Here is an 18,748-nt window from a genome sequence, read left to right as displayed (position 1 = left end):
ACTCACTCACGCTTAAAGGATGTTCCCTTCTCTGTAGGCTTAGAGAATCTCTTCTTTTTGTTTTTTATTGTTCTGTATTATTTTAGAACAGGTCTGGGATAGAGATGGGAGAAAGGTTTTGATAGATGATTTCATTGTTATAGGGAATTTATGAGTGAGGGAACTCCCTCGACCAAGGCAGGCCAGCATCTTCTCTGCAACTCATTGTCATAGAAGTTGCCTAGAATGCTGAGAATCTGTGACTTGCCTAGTATCACTGTTGTGTGTCAGAGGAAGACTTTAATCCAAGTCATCCTAGCTATGAGTTCAGCTCTCCACGAAGCCATGCTGCTCTCATTGGACTCCAATACCTTATAATTAGTTTATTATTAGAAGTATTAAATTTAAACCCTTGGTGTGAACACCTCTCTGATTAAACAGTTTCTCATTGTAATTAACGATAATCTGTATGATTATTTTATAGCTAAACTTTTTGCTATATGAATAATGTGTATTTTATTGTAATGCTATAATTTTCCACTACTGTTTTCAAAATAGACTTGTGAGAATGCAAGTTTTTGGGTATAATCTGCCAAGACACGCTATTGCCAGAGCTCAAAATTCACAAGACTTTGGGAATACCTATAAAATAAGCATGTGTTCATGCATATCTCTGAACAGTGCTGGCAGTGTTAGCTAGGTTTGACTCAGCTTTCTCTTTCTGTCAGAGCACTAATTTGCAGAGTGCTGCATTTGCAAGTGTGAACAGAGACAATTTTGAATGCTAACATTCAGCATGCCTGGGCTTTAACTTTGAAATTGGAAAGTAAGCAGTCCTGAGTGACAAATTGGACACTAACCAGAATAAGTCTGTGTGCCCCCGATAGGAAGGTAAAAGTAAATGAAACACAGCCTTGAGATTTGAAAATATAGGAATTTCTGTTAATAACTAGTGGCCTGGGAAAATTTAGAATCTCAGTAGTATGCAAAAGCTTCTTTAAAAAAAAAATTCCAGGCTAAAAGAAAAATGGCAGAACCTTAGATCTAGAAGTTCTAAGTGCCAACTTCAGTTTTTAAAATAAGTTTTAGCCTTGAGAATTGAGCAATTCTCATTTGTTAACCATGTTATCCTAGAGTCCTGTTTTATCTGCCTTGATGTTCAGTGATAATACCAGCAAGAATGTGAAATAAAAATAAGAAAGGAAACACCGGACTTGGACTTATGGGAGATTTGTGTTTAGGCCCTGAATCTGTTGCTTGTCAACCATGTGAACATAGGTAGGTCACCTGGTCTTTTAGTCCTCATTTCCCTTATCTATACTGTGTTGTGCCTAACTCACAGGTCAGAGTGAAATATAGGAAGTGTGAAGAGTCTTCTCTCCACTCAGCTACTATATCAATGTCAATTGTAATTGTCTTTTTTCTTTTGGTTCTACTTCTTGAGATTTGGGAAAACTTGTAATGATTTTTAAACTTAATTTTATAGACTCTGGAATTCTGAGGTGGATTTGGAAATCTAGCAGAAATCCTTTTGTTGGGGCAACAAGTATTGGGAACATTTCTTGAGGGAGTTGGTATCCTTCCTTTGAATGATTCCTGTGGACATTTTTGTGGTTTGGGGTGTCTAATGTTTAAATGTGTGCATACCAGCTGATGTGTCATGGTTTGGGAAACTTTTTTCCCTTAGTAATTGGAAAGTAGAAGAAAGTTTAGGAAGTTAGAAAGAATGTCAAGATTCTGATTTGATGTGGGGGAAAAAGTTTCCATTAAACTTTTGTGTGCTTGTAAAAGAAGAATGGCTGTATGTTTGAAGTGAAATTCAGAACTTGTCTACATATAAGAATAAGGAAATTAAATTTTGGATTATAAAATTTGTTATCTTTGTCTCTCCTGTGGAAGGATGGGAACTTAATAGCTAATTAATGAAGAGCTGATTTGCTTCTAAATTCACTCACATTTTCTAACAACTTGTTTGAAAAGCTGAGTTTGCAGTGGTGGCATTGAGTGTTCAAGACAGGAGCATGGAAATTGAATCCTCTTAGAAGTAATGCAGATTGGATAAAGCACTGGCCCTGGATTCAGGAGGACCTGAATTCAAATCCAGCCTCAGACACTTGATACTTACTAGCTGTGTGATCCTGGGCACGTCACGTAACCCTTATTGTCCCACATAAAAAAAAGAAATAATGCAGATCACAAGGATGGAATATTTGAAATGTAATCAAAATGGAAAACTTGGGTAGAATGAGTTTATTAATACCAAATGCTACTACAGATCTGCAGTAATTGATTATCTTTTTTTGATGTTGTTGTCTAGAAAGAAGCACCTACATTGTGGCTTGGAACCTGAAATATGTGAATTCTTTCCTAGATGCTTAAAGTAAAGATTGAAATGATACATGTAGACTTTCACAACTTGTACAGCATGGGTTGTGGGAGTGAACAGTTGGAGAATCCTACTTATTGACTGCAGGGCAGCTAGGTGGTGCAATAGAGTGCTAGTCCTAGAGTGAGGAAGACTCATCTTTCTGAGTTCAAATCTGGCTTCAGACACTTACTAATTGCATAACCCTAGGCAAGTCACTTATCCTAGCTGCCTTAATTTCCACAACTACAAAATGAGCTGGAGAAGGAAACGGCAAACTTCTCTAGTATCCTTGCCCAGAAAACACCAAATAGAGTCGCAGAGAGTCAATTACAACTGAAACAAGTCAGCAACAACATAGCATGAAACATTTTGTAACATTGTAAATTGTGGTGCTTACAGTATAGGGTTGGGCTCAGTAAGACTGTAGTTACTTTTACCACTTGCCTGTGATTCTTTGTGATCCTTAGACACTTCTATTCAGATTCACTGAATTAGAAGATAAATTGGCATTGGGAGTTATTTTATTTTTAAAATGTTGTTCATGACAATCACCAAACCACCATGTAGGAGGAGAATGTTTAAAGACTATTCACCAGACTTTTTAGTACTTACACCGTCAGAGTATTCTGAAGGAGATCTTTGCATATTAAATCAGCTTCAGGTGGACGAATGGGATCAGTGAGGAAGATCAGAAAATAGTTTCACAAAGTTAGTGAGAGGACCTTGCTGACCGCAGCCTTAGCTTTGCCCCTCTTGAATCCTATTCACTTTTAGTGCATAAAATGACCACAAAAAGAGAGGGCTGGCTTAGATGACCTGAAATGTCCCTTCTAGTTCTAAACCTATGTTCCTATTTCATATAACTCAAACTTTTATCAGGATCAAAGAGGGCTGAAAGGAGGCCCAATGTGCTACTTAAAAAAAAGGTTACCTTGCAATTCTTTGACTCAGATCCAACGGGACAGGATCAATGTAATCTTTCCCCTTCACGCAATACATTTTAATGCATAAAGATGTACACCTCCAAAATAAAGAATATATCCAATTGCTCCAAGGAGTAGCTCTATCAATTGCCAGTGATGGAAATAATAGTAGTAATAATAATAAACATAAAACAGCTACCATGTGTCATGCATTACCTAAGAACTATACAATTGCTACCTCATTTGAACCTCACAACAATTCAGATTATTATCTTCATTTTTACAGAAACTGATAATGAACAGGTTAAGTGACTTGCCCAGGATCACAAAACTAATGTGTCTAAATTGGGATTTGAACTTGGCTCTTCCTGATTCAAGGCCCAGTGCTCTATCCATAGCACCACCTAGCTGGTACTATTTGCAGAGCCAACTTGAGCCAGAAAAAAGAGAGGTTAGAACAAAGAACACTTTTAAGACATCTCTGCTCTGGCTATTCACAGTGATGGGAAGAGTGCATGACCAAGAATTTCTCATTGAATCCAGATAACTGACAGATATTGTATATGTAAAAATATTGCTAAAATGAAAAAAATGTGTATGTAAAAATTGGCACCAGTTGGTCAAGAAAGGTAATGTGGAGTATGGCAGCTATTAAAGGAACAGAGCAGGTGATCCTTAGTCATAAGCTGGCTTAGAGGACCCCAAAGCTGTGCTCTGGGGACTCTTCCTCTGGGCCCCTGTAGAGCAAGCATAGGACTTTGGTCAACCCTACTGTAATTTGTCTTAGGAGTGGGGGTCAGAATGTATTGGGAGGATTTTTTCTAGTCCATTAATATTTACCTGCTGATCCATCTTTTAGGTGCAAGATGCCTTAATATATGAAGTACTGTACAAAAACTCTAGATGAATGTTATTCTGTCTAATGAATTTATTTAAAGTTTGGAGAGAAACTCAGGAGAGTTGAAATGTCTTATATGGAAGTATAAGGTAACAGGCCAACTTTCAGTTACTTTCCCCCTTTATCTAATCTTATCTATCTATCTATCTATCTATCTATCTATCTATCTATCTATCTATCTATCTATCTATCTATCTATCTACCTACCTACCTACCTACCTACCTACCTACCTACCTACCTATCTATCTATCTATCTATCTATCTATCTATCTATCTATCTATCTATCTATCTATCTATCTATCTATCTATCTATCTACCTACCTACCTACCTACCTACCTACCTACCTACCTACCTACCTACCTACCTACCTACCTACCTACCTACCTACCTACCAATCTAATCTATCTATCTGTCAGGGGAGGTACTTGCTAACCTTTTGTACCTTAGCCATGGGATAAGCCCCACTTTCCCTGCATTTCTTCCCCCATTTTTAGACTCTCTTTTGAGCTAGGATTTGTATGTTTTGTGGATAGTCCTTTGGGTTCTTTATGGTGCTTAGAGACTACAAATTTATCCATTTAGAGATCAGTTGATAGTAAATGTTGAGGAACAAGTAGTAGAGACTGATAAACTCTTTGGTCTGTGAAAATAAATCCCTTGGGGGGGGTGGCTAGATAGCACAGTGGATAGAGCACTGGCCCTGGATTCAGGAGTACCTGAGTTCAAATCCGGCCTCGGACACTTGACACTTACTAGCTGTGTGACCCTGGGCAAGTCACTTAACCCCCATTGCCCCGCAAAAAAAAAACAAACAAAAAAACAAACAAAAGAAAATAAATCCCTTGGATCCAGCATACTGAGTCTGTGGTAACAGTAGGAAATCCTGGTGAAGATATAGTATGAAATGGAGCTCTGAAACTCAGATGAGAAACTGGGGCTAGCAGTATTAATGTGGGTGTTACCTATATATAGGTGATACCTAAAGCTATGGGAGTGAATGAAAAGGCCAAGGTAAATAGCATGTATGTACAAACACATATATTATCCATTCACACACATTTATTTTGGTAGCCCCAAGACACTATATATATATATATATATATATATATATATATATGTGTGTGTGTGTGTGTGTGTGTATATATATTATGTGTGTGTGTGTATACACATACACACTCATATACAGTCATCCCTTCCACATTGCCAGGGGTAGAAGTGTGGTGCCCCCTCCCCTCCTATCTGGAAAATCAATGTAAAATTTTTTTGACCCTTCCTTTGTACCAGAGAAGTCTAAATCATTATCGTATTAAAATATTGTATTATTAAGAAGTCTAAATTATTATGGTATTTCAAATGATAAAATATGTTGATATTATATAATGATACATATATTTTATGCATTTCTGAATTTCTAAATGTTTTTTATGTCATCTGCTGGCCTTAGCATGTTGCCTGTGGGGCAGCTAGGTGGCGCAGTGGATAGAGCACTGGCCCTGGATTCAGGAGGACCCGAGTTCAAATCCAGCCTCGGACCCTTGACACTTACTAGCTGTGTGACCCTGGGCAAGTCACTTAACCCCCATTGCCCCGCAAAAACCCCAAGCATGTTGTCTGTGACTTCCACAGTAGCAGCAACCACCTTTGAACAAATTTCACTATTTTATGCCTCAGTGGATATTGATAATCAGAGGGTCATTAAACTAAGAATTTTGTTGTTACATCTTTCAAGGACTCTTGTATATTTTGACATACATTTGGGATACTCCTTGTTGGAGGAGGGCTTTAAAAAAATACACACACACACACACACACACACACACACATCCTTATTTTCTTCAACAGATGTTTACACACAGGCTGCAATTATCTCCATGGTGGTGTTTTTACTTACGCTCATCATTAGTAAGGCAGGATAACCTACATTTCTAGTTATCTTTGGATATCTGATAAAAAGGAACTCCTTTATTTGTCTCTTCAGTAAGAATCAGTGAGCCATCCTGTCATTAGTTGTAATTCCCTTTTGTCTTGTAGTCTCATTTATATTAGAAATGTTGATCATTAGAACTTGGATCTTTCAATAATATTTTGATTCCCTGGACAAAAGTCTCATATTTAGAATGCCAAGAGTTGTTAATGTTAATAGACGCCCTAAAAATAGTTTGATTGTTAGTACCCTCTACTCCTTTTTCATTCATTCTGCCTCTATTACTGAAAAGACAGAATGAAGCCTCACAGAGATGAGTCCACCAGATATTTTTCTTTGTTTCATGGGTTGCCATAGCCAAAGAATTCATCACCTAGTGGCCATGCTACTAATATAAGCCTATATGTACTTAGGTTGATTTTTTAGAAGGCAGACATGAACTGTCACTGGGAAGGTATTTAAAGTTTAGAACCTGCCAGAGCTCACAATCCATTAGCATAGCCTTTGAGGGTTCTAGATAATATCCACACAGCCATGAGTCATTGAATTAGGACTTTGGAGGGAGATGTGTGATCTATTAGCTATGTGAGAAGTATGGCACCTACAAGGGAAGCAATAGCTACCCTAGCTAGACAACATTTGGAGAAGTTTCCTATTCTGTTGTGCCTCTTTTTGGAAAAATACTCCCCCCTCCTCAGGGCAATGAGGGTTAAGTGACTTGCCCAGGGTCACACAGCTAGTAAATGTCAAGTGTCTGAAGTCGGATTTGAACTCGGGTCCTTCTGAATCCAGGGTCAGTGCTTTATCCACTGCTCCACCTAGCTGCCTCTAGGAAAAATACTTTGAAAAAGTTGAACCTCATCCAGAGGAAGGTGAACCAAGGTAGTAAGGCATCTTTAAATATTTTATATAAGAATCCATTGAAAGAACTGGTTTTGTTTAAGAGGGTGATAGGATAGAAATTTTCAGAGTTGAAAATCCATCATGGGAAAGAAGGATTAGAAATATTCTGCTTAGCCCAGAGTATAGAACTAGAACAAATGGGCAGTAGTTTTAATGAGGTGGATTTTAGCTCAATTTATGGAAAAACTTCCTAATCATTGGAAATAGCCCAGAGAGGAATGGACTGCTTTGTGGTAATGCTCGCTATCATATGAGGTTGTCAAGGAGAGGATGGCTGACCACTTCTTGGGAATGTTGTAAACAGAATCCGTTACTTAGCCAGGAGTTGGAGAAGAAGTTCTATACTCTTTCATCTCAAAATCTATTATTCTAATCCTTATATTCTGTGAAAACTCCCTATCTCTTGCACCCTTGGTACTACTTAATTTTTATTTTGTGCTTAAAGAATCGAGAGTAGTTAGGGAAGCTAGGCTTTCGCTCAGTCTGCTACTAAAACCAAAACAAAACGGATTAGATGAGTCAGAATGTATTTAGGAAACTGTAATTTCTTAACAAGTCATTCTTCCCAACAGCCTCAATTACAATATCAACACTAAATTATTTGCCTGACAATTTAATTAGTTTTCAGCAGCTACTAAAGCTTCAAAAACATATTGTATGATGCACTCATGCATTTTTTAAAAAACACTACACAGAAAGATGGATTTATAATTTTATAATTTAAAATTGATCTTTAAAAATATATGTGTGTCTCTCTGTGTGTATGCACACACATGCTCATCAGTTGAAATATGAAGATTTCATGTGATTGTCAAACCTAAATATAACAATTGGAGTGTGATATGATGGACTGGGAGTTAGGATCCTCTATATTCTAGTTCTAGTTATTTCTCTAATTGACCCTGTGAGATCTTAGAAAATTGATTTTACTTTTCTGGTCTTTAGTTCTCAACTGTACTTTTCAGTTATAACATATATAATCCTTTTTTGCTAACCATCATTAGAAATTTGTTCTGGGGGTTTGCATTTTTCATAGCAAAGTTACATGATTGTGACAAATACTGTTTCAGTGGGTGGGTTTTATTTTTTGGCGGGGCAATGAGGGTTAAGTGACTTGCCCAGGGTCACACAGCTAGTAAGTGTCAAGTGTCTGAGGCTGGATTTGAACTCAGGTCCTCCTGAATCCAGGGCTGGTGCTTTATCCACTGTGCCACCTAGCTAATCCCTGTGTTTTTTTTAAAGGTTGTGAAGCTATAAAAGAATACCATAAGAATAGCTTCATGATCTGTATTCAAAGAACTTTTGCTTCATTTACTTCTTGTCAAAGTCTGATTAGCATAGTGACACCTGCAATGCATTGTTCCCTACATTTTTCTTTTCTTAATTCCCAGGACCACCCTCAACTGCTTCTCTCTGTGTAGGATCCGACTTATTACTTCACTGAGAAAATTGAGACCAATCATTGTAAGGCCCTCATCACTTCTCTTGCTTATTCCAAAACCTCTGTGTACCTTACCCAATCTTCTCCTCCTTTGCTCTAGTCTCAGAGGAGGAAAGAGCTTTACTCTTTGCCAATGTTAGCCCTCTACTTGTGCTCTTGATTCTCTTCTTCCTGTTTCCTTCATGAACTTGACCCATTGATTATTCTGTCTTTTTCACTGTCAATCTCCATTTATTGGTTCCATTCCTGCTGCTTACCAAGAGACTCCAGTCTCCTCTACCTTTAACAAACCCTCCCTTGAGTCTGCCATTAAGTCTCAAGTTATCATTCCATGTCTCCTCCCTTTTGCTGCCATAGTGTTTTAGTCAGCTACAATCTGTGTCTAGTCCTTCACTACCCCTCCCCCAATTTAATTTAATTCAACAGCATTATTAAGCATGTGTTTTCTATGTGCCACGCATTGTGATGGGCCAATAAAGGCCTAAGGATACAAAGTCAAAACTGAAAACAGCCCCCTGGCCCTGCAAAATTTACTTTATTCCTTTCACTTAATTCTATATAATCTAGTCTCTAACCCTACCATGGTAACTGCTCAATAAGGCCATCAACAATCTCAGTTTCTATATCTGATGACTTTTTTATTTTTATTTTTTTTAGACTTTTTATTTTTTTTTTTAGTGAGGCAATTGGGGTTAAGTAACTTGCCCAGGGTCACACAGCTAGCAAGTGTTAAGTGTCTGAGGCCGGATTTGAACTCAGGTACTCCTGACTCCAGGGCCGGTGCTTTATCCACTGCGCCACCTAGCTGCCCCTATCTGATGACTTTTAAAAAATCTTCATCCCTTTTTATCTATCTTCAGTTTTCAAAACTACTAACAACCTCCCCCCCATTCTATTTGGATATTTTCTCCTCTCACGGCTTCCAATACAGTTCTCTCTCCCAGTCCTTCTGTTGTTGGTCTGACCAGATAAAAGGAGTCTTCGTTTCCTATGGTTCATCATCTTCTTCTGACCTCTAATCATGGGGAGGGGGTGTCCTCAAATCTCTGTCCTAGGTCTGATTATTGCCCCCCACCTTTATTCTCTTCCTAGGTAATCTCCTGTGTTTCCTGGAATTCAGTGATCATCTCTATGTGCATGACTCCTAGTTCCAGATTCTGCCCTAAATTCCATGTCTTCAGCTGATTGTCTTCTAGACATTCTTGTCTTGATTTCCCAGAACCACCACAAGCTTAACTTCTCTATGGCACTTTGGTCAGACTAGGTACCTTTCCTGTAGGGAGTGGGTTGGGGTGATGGTAGAAACAACTGATCAATCCATAGGTGCAAATCAGTAATCACCAATGGAATTGCATAAATCCCTTGCCTTCCCTCTTACATACCTTATTCATAATTTCTCTTGGTCTTCTTGGATTGGTGGCAAAGTGTACCAACTCCTTTTTTTTTTCCCTAGGTATAAAACAGTGTAAGCCCCAAAGTTTGGTCATCATTAAGGGCAGTCTACAGGTCTTGTAGAGCCAATCATATCCCAGTTTGATCTCAGGTACTCTGTGGTATGTTCTATATTGGTATAAGGACCTGCCCTTTATCACCAACAGTTATACTTAGCAAAGTTCTCTGTGATTGTGGGTTGTAATTGTCTCTAGAACTTGGAAATGGCTGTTAACAATGTCTAAAATTATCTATTTCCTCCCCTCGAACTCCTCCTCTGCTTTCCTACTAAAGAAATTGCAATTCCCAGACATTTACTTAATCTTGAAACCTCGGTCATGTTTGACCCTTCTCTCCTCCCCTGCCCCCCCATTCCCTATATATCATCACTTCCCAAGTTCTAATGATTCTCTTTCCACAACTTTTCTTGGCATCTGTTCCCTTCCACTTAATATTATACTTATTTACGTTCATTTCCTCCTTCCCTCCCCACTCCTAGCTCTTGTAGAGCATAATCTCCTTGAAAGTGTGGACTGTAGTATTTTCTATCTCTAGTTCTTTTTTTTTTTTTTTGTGAGGCAATTGGGGTTAAGTGACTTGCCCAGGGTCACCCAGCTAGTAAGTGTTAAGTGTCTGAGGCCGGATTTGAACTCAGGTACTCCTGACTCCAGGGCCAGTGCTCTATCCACTGAGCCACCTAGCTGCCCCCCCTCCCCCCAGTTCTTACTATAGTACGTAGTATATAGCACAAACATGAAAAAAAATTTGAAAGTTTATTGTAAAAACAGTGTTCCACATGTTTCCCAAATAATTAAAACTAGATTCCTTAAGTGACCCAAAGTTCCATTTAGCTGTTCTTGATGGAAATCTTTTCTAAAATTCATTTTAAACTTCTCTTTAAATAGAGTACACTGATGTTTATGGAAGCAGACTTACCCTTCTTCTCTCTTTTCCCTACATCTTTTAGAAACATTAAGTCTTTTTAAATTATCTGAAGCCTTTGTACTAATCTGAAAGAGAAATCTTATCATTCTTTCTCTAACTATTAATTCCAAAAGGATGCCTGCTCCCTTTTCTCTAGATCATCCCAGGAAAGGACACCAATATGAAGTAATTAGGGCAGGGACTGCACAAGGGATAGGGGCTCTGGTTTGATCCACATTAATGAGATTATGGTAATCATCAAACCAAGGAAAGAAGAAATCTTGATTACTTCTGGGGAAGTTTCTCTTGAATTCACCTTGGACTGGTTGGAAAGGAGCATCCTTAAAGGGAGTGATCAAAAAAGGCCTGAATGGTTTCAGGAAAATGATTCTCTAAGGCTGTGCCAAAAAGTTAAATGACTGTTGTTTTTTACTTATTTATTTTTTTATGATGCAGCCTGTCGATTAAACTTTATCTGGAGTGCTACACTATGTTCTACCTCTCTGTGGGTTTTAAAAAACTGTTTGGGAGTGATATAACTGTAACTCTGAAACAGCTTGTGGTAGAGCTTTTCATAATTACGGGGTAGGTTCTGTCTGTCTTTAGTCCCATTCCTCTCTAAGCAGAAATGTTTACTAAAATTTAATAAAAAATGTTTTTGGCAGGCTTGTGCCTAAGGTGCCAAGCACAGAATTTCTGTGGTGAATATAAAAACTTTTTTAAAAAATTGACTTGTTGAGTAATTTTTCGGTTGTGTCTGACTTTTTTATAACCCCTTTTGAGGTTGTCTTGGCAAAGATACTGGAGTGGTTTCCCATTTTCTCCTCCAACTCATTTTCCAGATGAGGAAACTGAGGTACACAGGGTTAAGTGACTTACCCAGGGTCACACAACTAGTAAGTGTCTGAGGCCAGATTTGAACTCAGGAAGAGTCTTCCTGCCAATTGGGCACTCTATCCACTGTGCCACCTAGCTGCTCCATTGTTGACTTAGAGATGATCATTGTCAATATTGATCCTTGTGCTTTGCTTTCATACAATTCTGCCTGCCTCTTCCAGTGATGTCTACCTCCTTCATTCCCCCTCCCACCTTTATAAAGTTTGGCCCCTTATAGATTTGCACATAAAGAAGCAAGAATAGAATTTAAGCATAGAGAAATTATCTCCAGCATAAATAGATGATGGGAAGTAGCCAGCAACAAGATGAGAGAGGGGTAAGAAGAGAAGAAAATGATGGAAAAGACAACAATGTCTCTGTATAGCTATCAAAGTCTGAGAGACAGAGTGGCTGTGTGGATAGAGTGCTAAATTCAGAATCAAGAAAATCTAGGTTCCAGTCCTGCTGTGTTGTATCATCATGGACCAAATGACTTACCTTCTCTAAGTTCTGGGCTAAGACTGTAAGATGGACTGACAAAATGTCTGTCCTGAACTGAAAAAAAAATCCTAGATCCTTAAAGTACTAATGTATGTACACAAGACACAAACATACAACAAACATCCAACCACAAATGCATGCTGCTTCCTTTCAATGCAGATACATGGTCAGCCAGTTGGGTCAGTGCAATTCTGATGAATGAAGCAGAATAAAAAGCTACTCCTTTTAAAGGAACAGAACATACCTGTAGATGATACCTTTGGAATGAAGGAACTGTAGCCCAAGAATGATTTCAGCAGCGTAAAACCTGGGGGAAAGATTGAGAACCAGGAATCATCATTAATGTCTTTTTAAAAAAAAATGTTTATTTTTTTAAACATTCATTTGTGTGTGTGTGTGTGTGTGTGTGTGTGTGTGTGTGTGTGTGTGTGTGTGGCAATTGGGGTTAAGTGACTTGCCTAGGGTCACGCAGCTAGTAAGTGTCAAGTGTCTGAGGCTGAATTTGAACTCAGGTTCTCCTGAATCCAGGGCCAATGCTTTATCCACTGCACCACCTAGTTGCCCCATTAATGTCTTTTAAACAACTGCTTTTCCAGGCAGCTTTCGAACTGAAGGACACATGTTTTTTTCCTTTTGTGGTTTTAATAAAATTATAAAAATTAAATTAGACTTTCAGATAGGACCACTTATGATTAGAAATATCAAAAGTATTATCTTTATTATTTTAAACAGTTCTTAGAAACACATAAGTACCACAGCTGTCCTTAATGAGTTCAGCTTACTAGGCTTGCATTTAAACTACATTTTCAGAGTACTAAAAAGGATCAGATGTGCTTTTGAGCCACCAACAATGATCTCTGCAGGATCATGGAGGATTGGAAAAGATGCTGGTAACAGGCAGATGTTATGAATTTCAAAAAAGTAAAGAGGGTGGAGTGTGTAAATTATACTATGATATGTTTGACTTTGACACCTGGAGAAATTCAAGAATATCTTTTAAAGATGTGCCTTGTAGGCAGGCATTTAGAAAAGTAATTGTTGAGGGTCATAATGACTTGACAGAATAATCTTGTTTCCTTTTGTCCAGTACAACTAGGCCAAGCAGATCAATAGGCTAGGTGGTGCAGTGGATAGAGTGCTGGACCTGGCATCAGGAAGACTCCCTGAATTTAAATCTGGCCTCAAGCACTTACTGGATGTGTGAGCCTAGGCAAGTCACTTAGCTTGTTTGCCTCGGTTTCCTCATCTGTAAAATGAGTTGGAGAAGGAAATGGCAACTTCAGTATCTTTACCAAGAAAAGTCCAAGTGGGGTCACAAAGAGAGTCAGATCAGGGAATGTCTAGATGCAGCATTTCAGCTATGGCAACCAGGGAAATAATAACGAGGTAGATGGTGTTGCCCTCAAAGGAAATGGGAGATTTGGGGGAAAGGCAGATTCAGGGGGTGAAGATAATGAGTTCTGATTTTGGATACATTGTTTGTGATGACTATGGAGAATCCAGTAGGAGGTGTGCAGAAAGTTTCTGGAGATGCAGTTAAGGAGAGAGATGAATTTTGAACAAGACCTGTGATTGTATTTACATTGGAAACTCCCAGCAACAAAGGCCTCATTATCAATGCAAATAAAGAATTATTATGCAATTATTATAGTCATAGAGAATTCCCTGTGCCACTAAGCAAGTGACTGGACCAAAGTTACAGGCAGGATAAGGTTTTCCTGACTTAGGACAGTTTTTTCATCCAAAATGTTTGGATTGAATTGGTACCCTCTGCCCTCTGGTCACTTAATACACACTTAGTAGCTGTGGCAATGAGGAAAATTCCAAACATGGAAGGCACTTACGTGGCCCTACAAAGATCAAACTTGTGGCAGTTTTGGATGTGGTACATCAGGTCTCCTCCATTGAGATATTCCATCACAAAAAAGAGGTTTTCCTAAGGAAAAAGAAAACAACCGTGACTTTTTCCTTCCCAAAATAATACAAGAAAATTTAAGAAATTCTTTTAAAATTACTTAAGTATCTTTAAAGGAAGGGAAAATGTTGAGGAGCTTTATGAAAAGTACACAAAGTTAAATGAAGCACTCATCCCACCTAAGTGTTCTACAGCATTTGATTTGATTTCAATAAATCAAAAGGGTGGCAGTTATAGCTAGAGGGTTATCTTTTCACTTCTCTTGCTAATAATGTGTGCCCCACTGGGAAACACTTTGGTTTGGACTAAGTGGAATGAACAGAAAGATGGGATTTGGCAAGGGTGTAGATCTAATTGAATTTGTACAAAGGGGAGACGAAGCATTCATGAGCACACGGGAGAGCTTATTAATTGGTGATGACTAATTGATAGTATATGTCCCAGTGAAAAGAAACTCTTGAAGCCTGGAACTCCTGACTATGGGAGGAAGGCATTCATTCATTCAGCACATTTATTGAGCACCTAGCTTGTGGAGAGTAATACATTGTTGAGAAAGTTACAAGATGAAGAGGGGGGTCCCATCCCTCTAGGAACTTATCATCTTATATAAATATAGAAAAAATAGGTAGTATGAACATACAGTAATCTAGAATATCAGAGATGGAAGAAATTTTGTAGATCATATTATTTCAGAATCCTAGAGTTGGAAGATATTTCAGAGACTATCTTGTCTTACTCATATTTTAACAAAAATCCCAACTGCAACTTCTCTTCATCCAGTCTATGCTTACAGACTTCTAGTGAAGGGGAACTAATTACTTCCTGAGGCATTCCATTCCACTTTTTTAGCTCTGCTGGAGGGCAACTATGTGGTTCAGTGGATGGAGCACTGAACCTGGAGTTGGGAAGACCTGGCTTCAAATCCAGCCTCAAATATTTATTAGCTGTGTGACCCTCGGCAAGTCACTTACTCTGTTTGCCTTAATCTGTTGGAGAAGGAAATGGCAAACCACTCCAGTATCTTTGCCAAGAAAATCTCATAGACAGTATTGGCATGCTATGGTGGATGGAGTAACAGTCAAATATGACTGAACAACAACTATTAGGAAATTTTTCCTTAAATCAATTTGAGATTTATTTCTCTGTGACTTCCACCCCTTGCTCCTAGTTCTGTCCTCTGGGGCCAAGCAGAACAAATCAGATTCCTCTTTTCAAATATTTGAAGACCTAATGTAAGCTCCTTGAGAGCAGGGGTATGTCCTTTTTTTTTTTTTTTGTATTTCCAGTGCCTAGCACAGTACTTGGTAAACAGTGGGTAGTTAATAAATACTTGTTGATTATTTTCCCCAAAGTGTCCTCTCTTATCTAGGCTAAATTCTTTGAGCCAACCCTCATATAGAATGCCTTGAGGAACTTCACCATACTGATAATTTTTTTGCTGATTGATATTAACTTTTTGAACTTAGGTGTAGCATTTACATTTATCCTTAATAAGTTTCATCCTATTTGATTGAGCCCCATGTTCTAGCCTGTCAAGATGTTTCTGGGTCATGACTGTCATCCAATGTGTTATTTGCCCTTCTCAAAAAATGTTGAACAGCACAGGGCTAAGGACAGATAATTGGAGTCTACTGGGGGCATGAAATTCTAAAAGTTGCTGTTGTGCATAAACAGTGATTCCAGTCACTAGTCATTTCACTGCTCCCTACTGTTCCCTGATTCACTGCATCACTTCCTGAATAAGCCTTTCCCCCAGTCCTGATTAACATATCAACATTGAGCTATGGATCAAATCATCCTAGTTAAGACCCAAAATAATCTGTAAGAAGCCAGATGTGATAACCTTTGCTCCTCATCAAGAGGAAAATGATAGCCACATTTACAAGCAGTGTGGTATAGGGCGTAGGATTTAAATCCAGGTCTTCTCGACTACAAGACCCACACCCCACCTCCAATGCTTACAGTGGGGACAATTGCTTGCACCTCTCTTAACCTCAGTGTCCTCATCTGTAAAATGGGGGGAAAGTTAGAATCGATAGAAATTTATGATGTGTTGATCTTAAGATGAATAAGCACCTGTAGTAATGACTAAACAGCAGCATGATATGGTGGAAAGAATATTGGATGGGGAATCTGAAGACTTGGGCTCTAAATTCAGCTCTATATGACTTTGGGTATGAGCATGATCTGTCATGATGAGACAAGGGTAGCTGACCTATGAAATTCCCTCCAGTGGAATGTTTCTGTCTTTTTCCTATCTTCTTTCAGATATGATTTCTTTTTCTGATGGAATCTAGGATATGAGTTAACTATAATATTGAGTGAACAGGTTTGACTAGTACAGCCATTATCCCTCAAGATGCATGTATACCAAGGATGATAAAGTGAGAGACTGGGCATTTTACCTTACTCCACTGCCCCAGCCTTTTGCTGGATTGGCACAGTTAGACTTACGTTCCCCCAGTGCCCTTGACCATCTTTCCTTGCAGTTTAGGAGATAGCCTAGTTTTCCTGCTTCTTATTACATTACTATCTTTTCCCCCTGGATGACAGGACAGTCTGTGAGTGGTGCCATCTGGCTCTTAGGATTCAAAATTTAAATAGAGTTTTAGACAAAGAGGCCCTAGGCTTTTGACCTTAATGTAAAAGCTGTTGCAAAGTTGCCTTGGGCTGAGGGTGATGGTGGCTGCACACTGAGACTGTATCGTACTGACATTTATTCTCCTCTTGCCCTTGTGAGTAGTAATAAACTTTGTTAACTACCATCCCAGTGTGGCTCTGCTGCTCTTAAAACTAGCTCTTCTACATTATGGGGGAGTCTGTATTTCTTTAAAAAGTAGATACAGAGTATTCTCAAGGCTTACAATTATTATTTTTTTAAAACTGGCCTTATGAAGCATGTAGTCAGGGATCAGTGGGGCTGGAGCGTGTGTGTATGTGATAGAGACAGTGAGTAGGAGTGGTGAATGTAGGCCTGTATGTTTGGTTGTGGTGTGTGTGTGTGTGTGTGTGTGTGTGTGTGTGTGTGTGTGTGTGTGTGTGTGTGTGGTGGGAGGTTTAAGTGGGTGGTGTGTGTGAGTCAGGATTATGTATATGGGTAGGGATGATGAGACTGTGTTTTGAAGTTGTGACAAATACCTCTTCATAGATTATTTTGAAAAAACCAAAACAAAACAAAAACCTGAGTATTTTAAATCTCCTAGAGGATAAGTTGAAAGTCAGAATTATACCTTCCCCATCCTCCTGCTATCTTCCTCCCCAATTATAGATAAGAGACACAGACCATGAAAAACTTACAGCATCATGGAATTTGTGAGTTTGAAGGCTCCTCAGTGGCCGTCTCATGACCCCAAAGAACATACCCCTAAATATTCTCATCTCTAGTTTCTTCCTGAAGACTTCCAATGGTGGGCAATCTGCCATCTCCTGAAGCAGACCCATTCCACTTTGGACAGCACTAATTGTTAGGAAGTTTTTCCTGATTCTGACCTGATCATTTCACCAAAAACTGCTCTTTCCAAAGTTACCAATGATCTCTTAGTTGTCAAATGCAATGTCCTTTTCTCAGTTCTCTTTCTCCTTGTTCTCTCTGCAGCCTTTGATAGTGTTGATCACTTTCTTTTTCCTCAGACTCTCTTCTCTCTAGGTTTTTGGGCCACCACTCCCTCCTGGTTCTCTTCCTATCTGATTACTCCTTTGCTGGATCGGCCACCAGATCATGTCCTTTAATTGTAGGTGTCCCTTAGAGTTCTGTCTTGGGCCCTATACTACTTTACTTAGTGATCTCATCAGTTTTTTCCATGCTGATGATTTTCAAATCTTCCCATCCTACCCCAATCTCTCTACTGACCTCCAATCTCTCATCTCAAAATGCCTTTCCCCTCCCCTACCTCTCTCTCTTTGTGGGTCAATGAGGGTTAAGTGACTTGCCCAGGGTCACATAGCTAGTAAGTGTCAAGTGTCTGAGGCTAGATTTGAACTCAGGTCCTCCTAAATCAAGCTGGTGCTATATCCACTGCACCACCTAGCTGCCCCCTGCCTTTCATATATCTTGAACTGGATGTCCAGTAGCTATCTTAAACTCAATTATGTTCAAAACAAAAGTTATTATTTTTTCCTTCTAAACTCTGTCCCCACTTCCCTATTACTGTAGAGAGTAACACCATCCTCCCAGTTCCCAGGTTATGACCTAGGATGCATCCTGCATTCCTCACTCTCTCTCATTCCCCCATATCCATGCGTCGTTGCCAAGGTCTGTTGATTTCACCTTTTAAGCATCTCTGGAACATGCCCTTTCCTCTCCTCTGGTACTGCCACTACTCTAGAGAAGGCTTTAATCACCTTACATCTGGACTCTTGCAATAACTTGATGATGGATTTGCCTGCCTCAAGTTTCTCCTCCATTGCTCCAATCCATCCTCTATTCAGCTACTAACATGATTTTCCTCGAACGCAGGTCTGATTACACCACCCTCTTCTGCAATAAACTCTAGTGGTTTCCTGTTGCCTCTAGAATCATATAACAAAACTCTTTGGTACTGAGCCCCTCCTACCTTTCCAGTCTTCTTATACCTTACTTCCTGACACATACTCTTTGATCCAGTGATGCTGGCTTCCTGGTTGTTTCACAATTAAGACACTCCAACTCTTTGTTCTGTCCCC

General features: G+C 39.1%; 1 protein-coding gene across 2 annotated transcripts in view; it reads right to left on the bottom strand.

The window, feature by feature from the left end:
* Positions 1-18,748, bottom strand: part of PRKCQ (protein kinase C theta) — a 196,709-nt gene that overhangs the window by 39,754 nt on the left and 138,207 nt on the right. For both annotated transcript variants that reach the window (XM_043969322.1, XM_043969323.1), the window contains exons 13-14: positions 14,016-14,107; positions 12,416-12,478 (exon numbers count right to left, since the gene is read on the bottom strand). In XM_043969322.1, the coding sequence (XP_043825257.1) occupies positions 12,416-12,478; positions 14,016-14,107 (155 nt within the window). The remainder of the gene's footprint in view (positions 1-12,415; positions 12,479-14,015; positions 14,108-18,748) is intronic.

The sequence above is a fragment of the Dromiciops gliroides genome, chromosome 5 (genome assembly GCF_019393635.1).
Source record: "Dromiciops gliroides isolate mDroGli1 chromosome 5, mDroGli1.pri, whole genome shotgun sequence".
Taxonomy (NCBI): Eukaryota; Metazoa; Chordata; class Mammalia; order Microbiotheria; family Microbiotheriidae; genus Dromiciops; species Dromiciops gliroides.
This window is presented reverse-complemented; position numbering and strand designations above follow the sequence as displayed.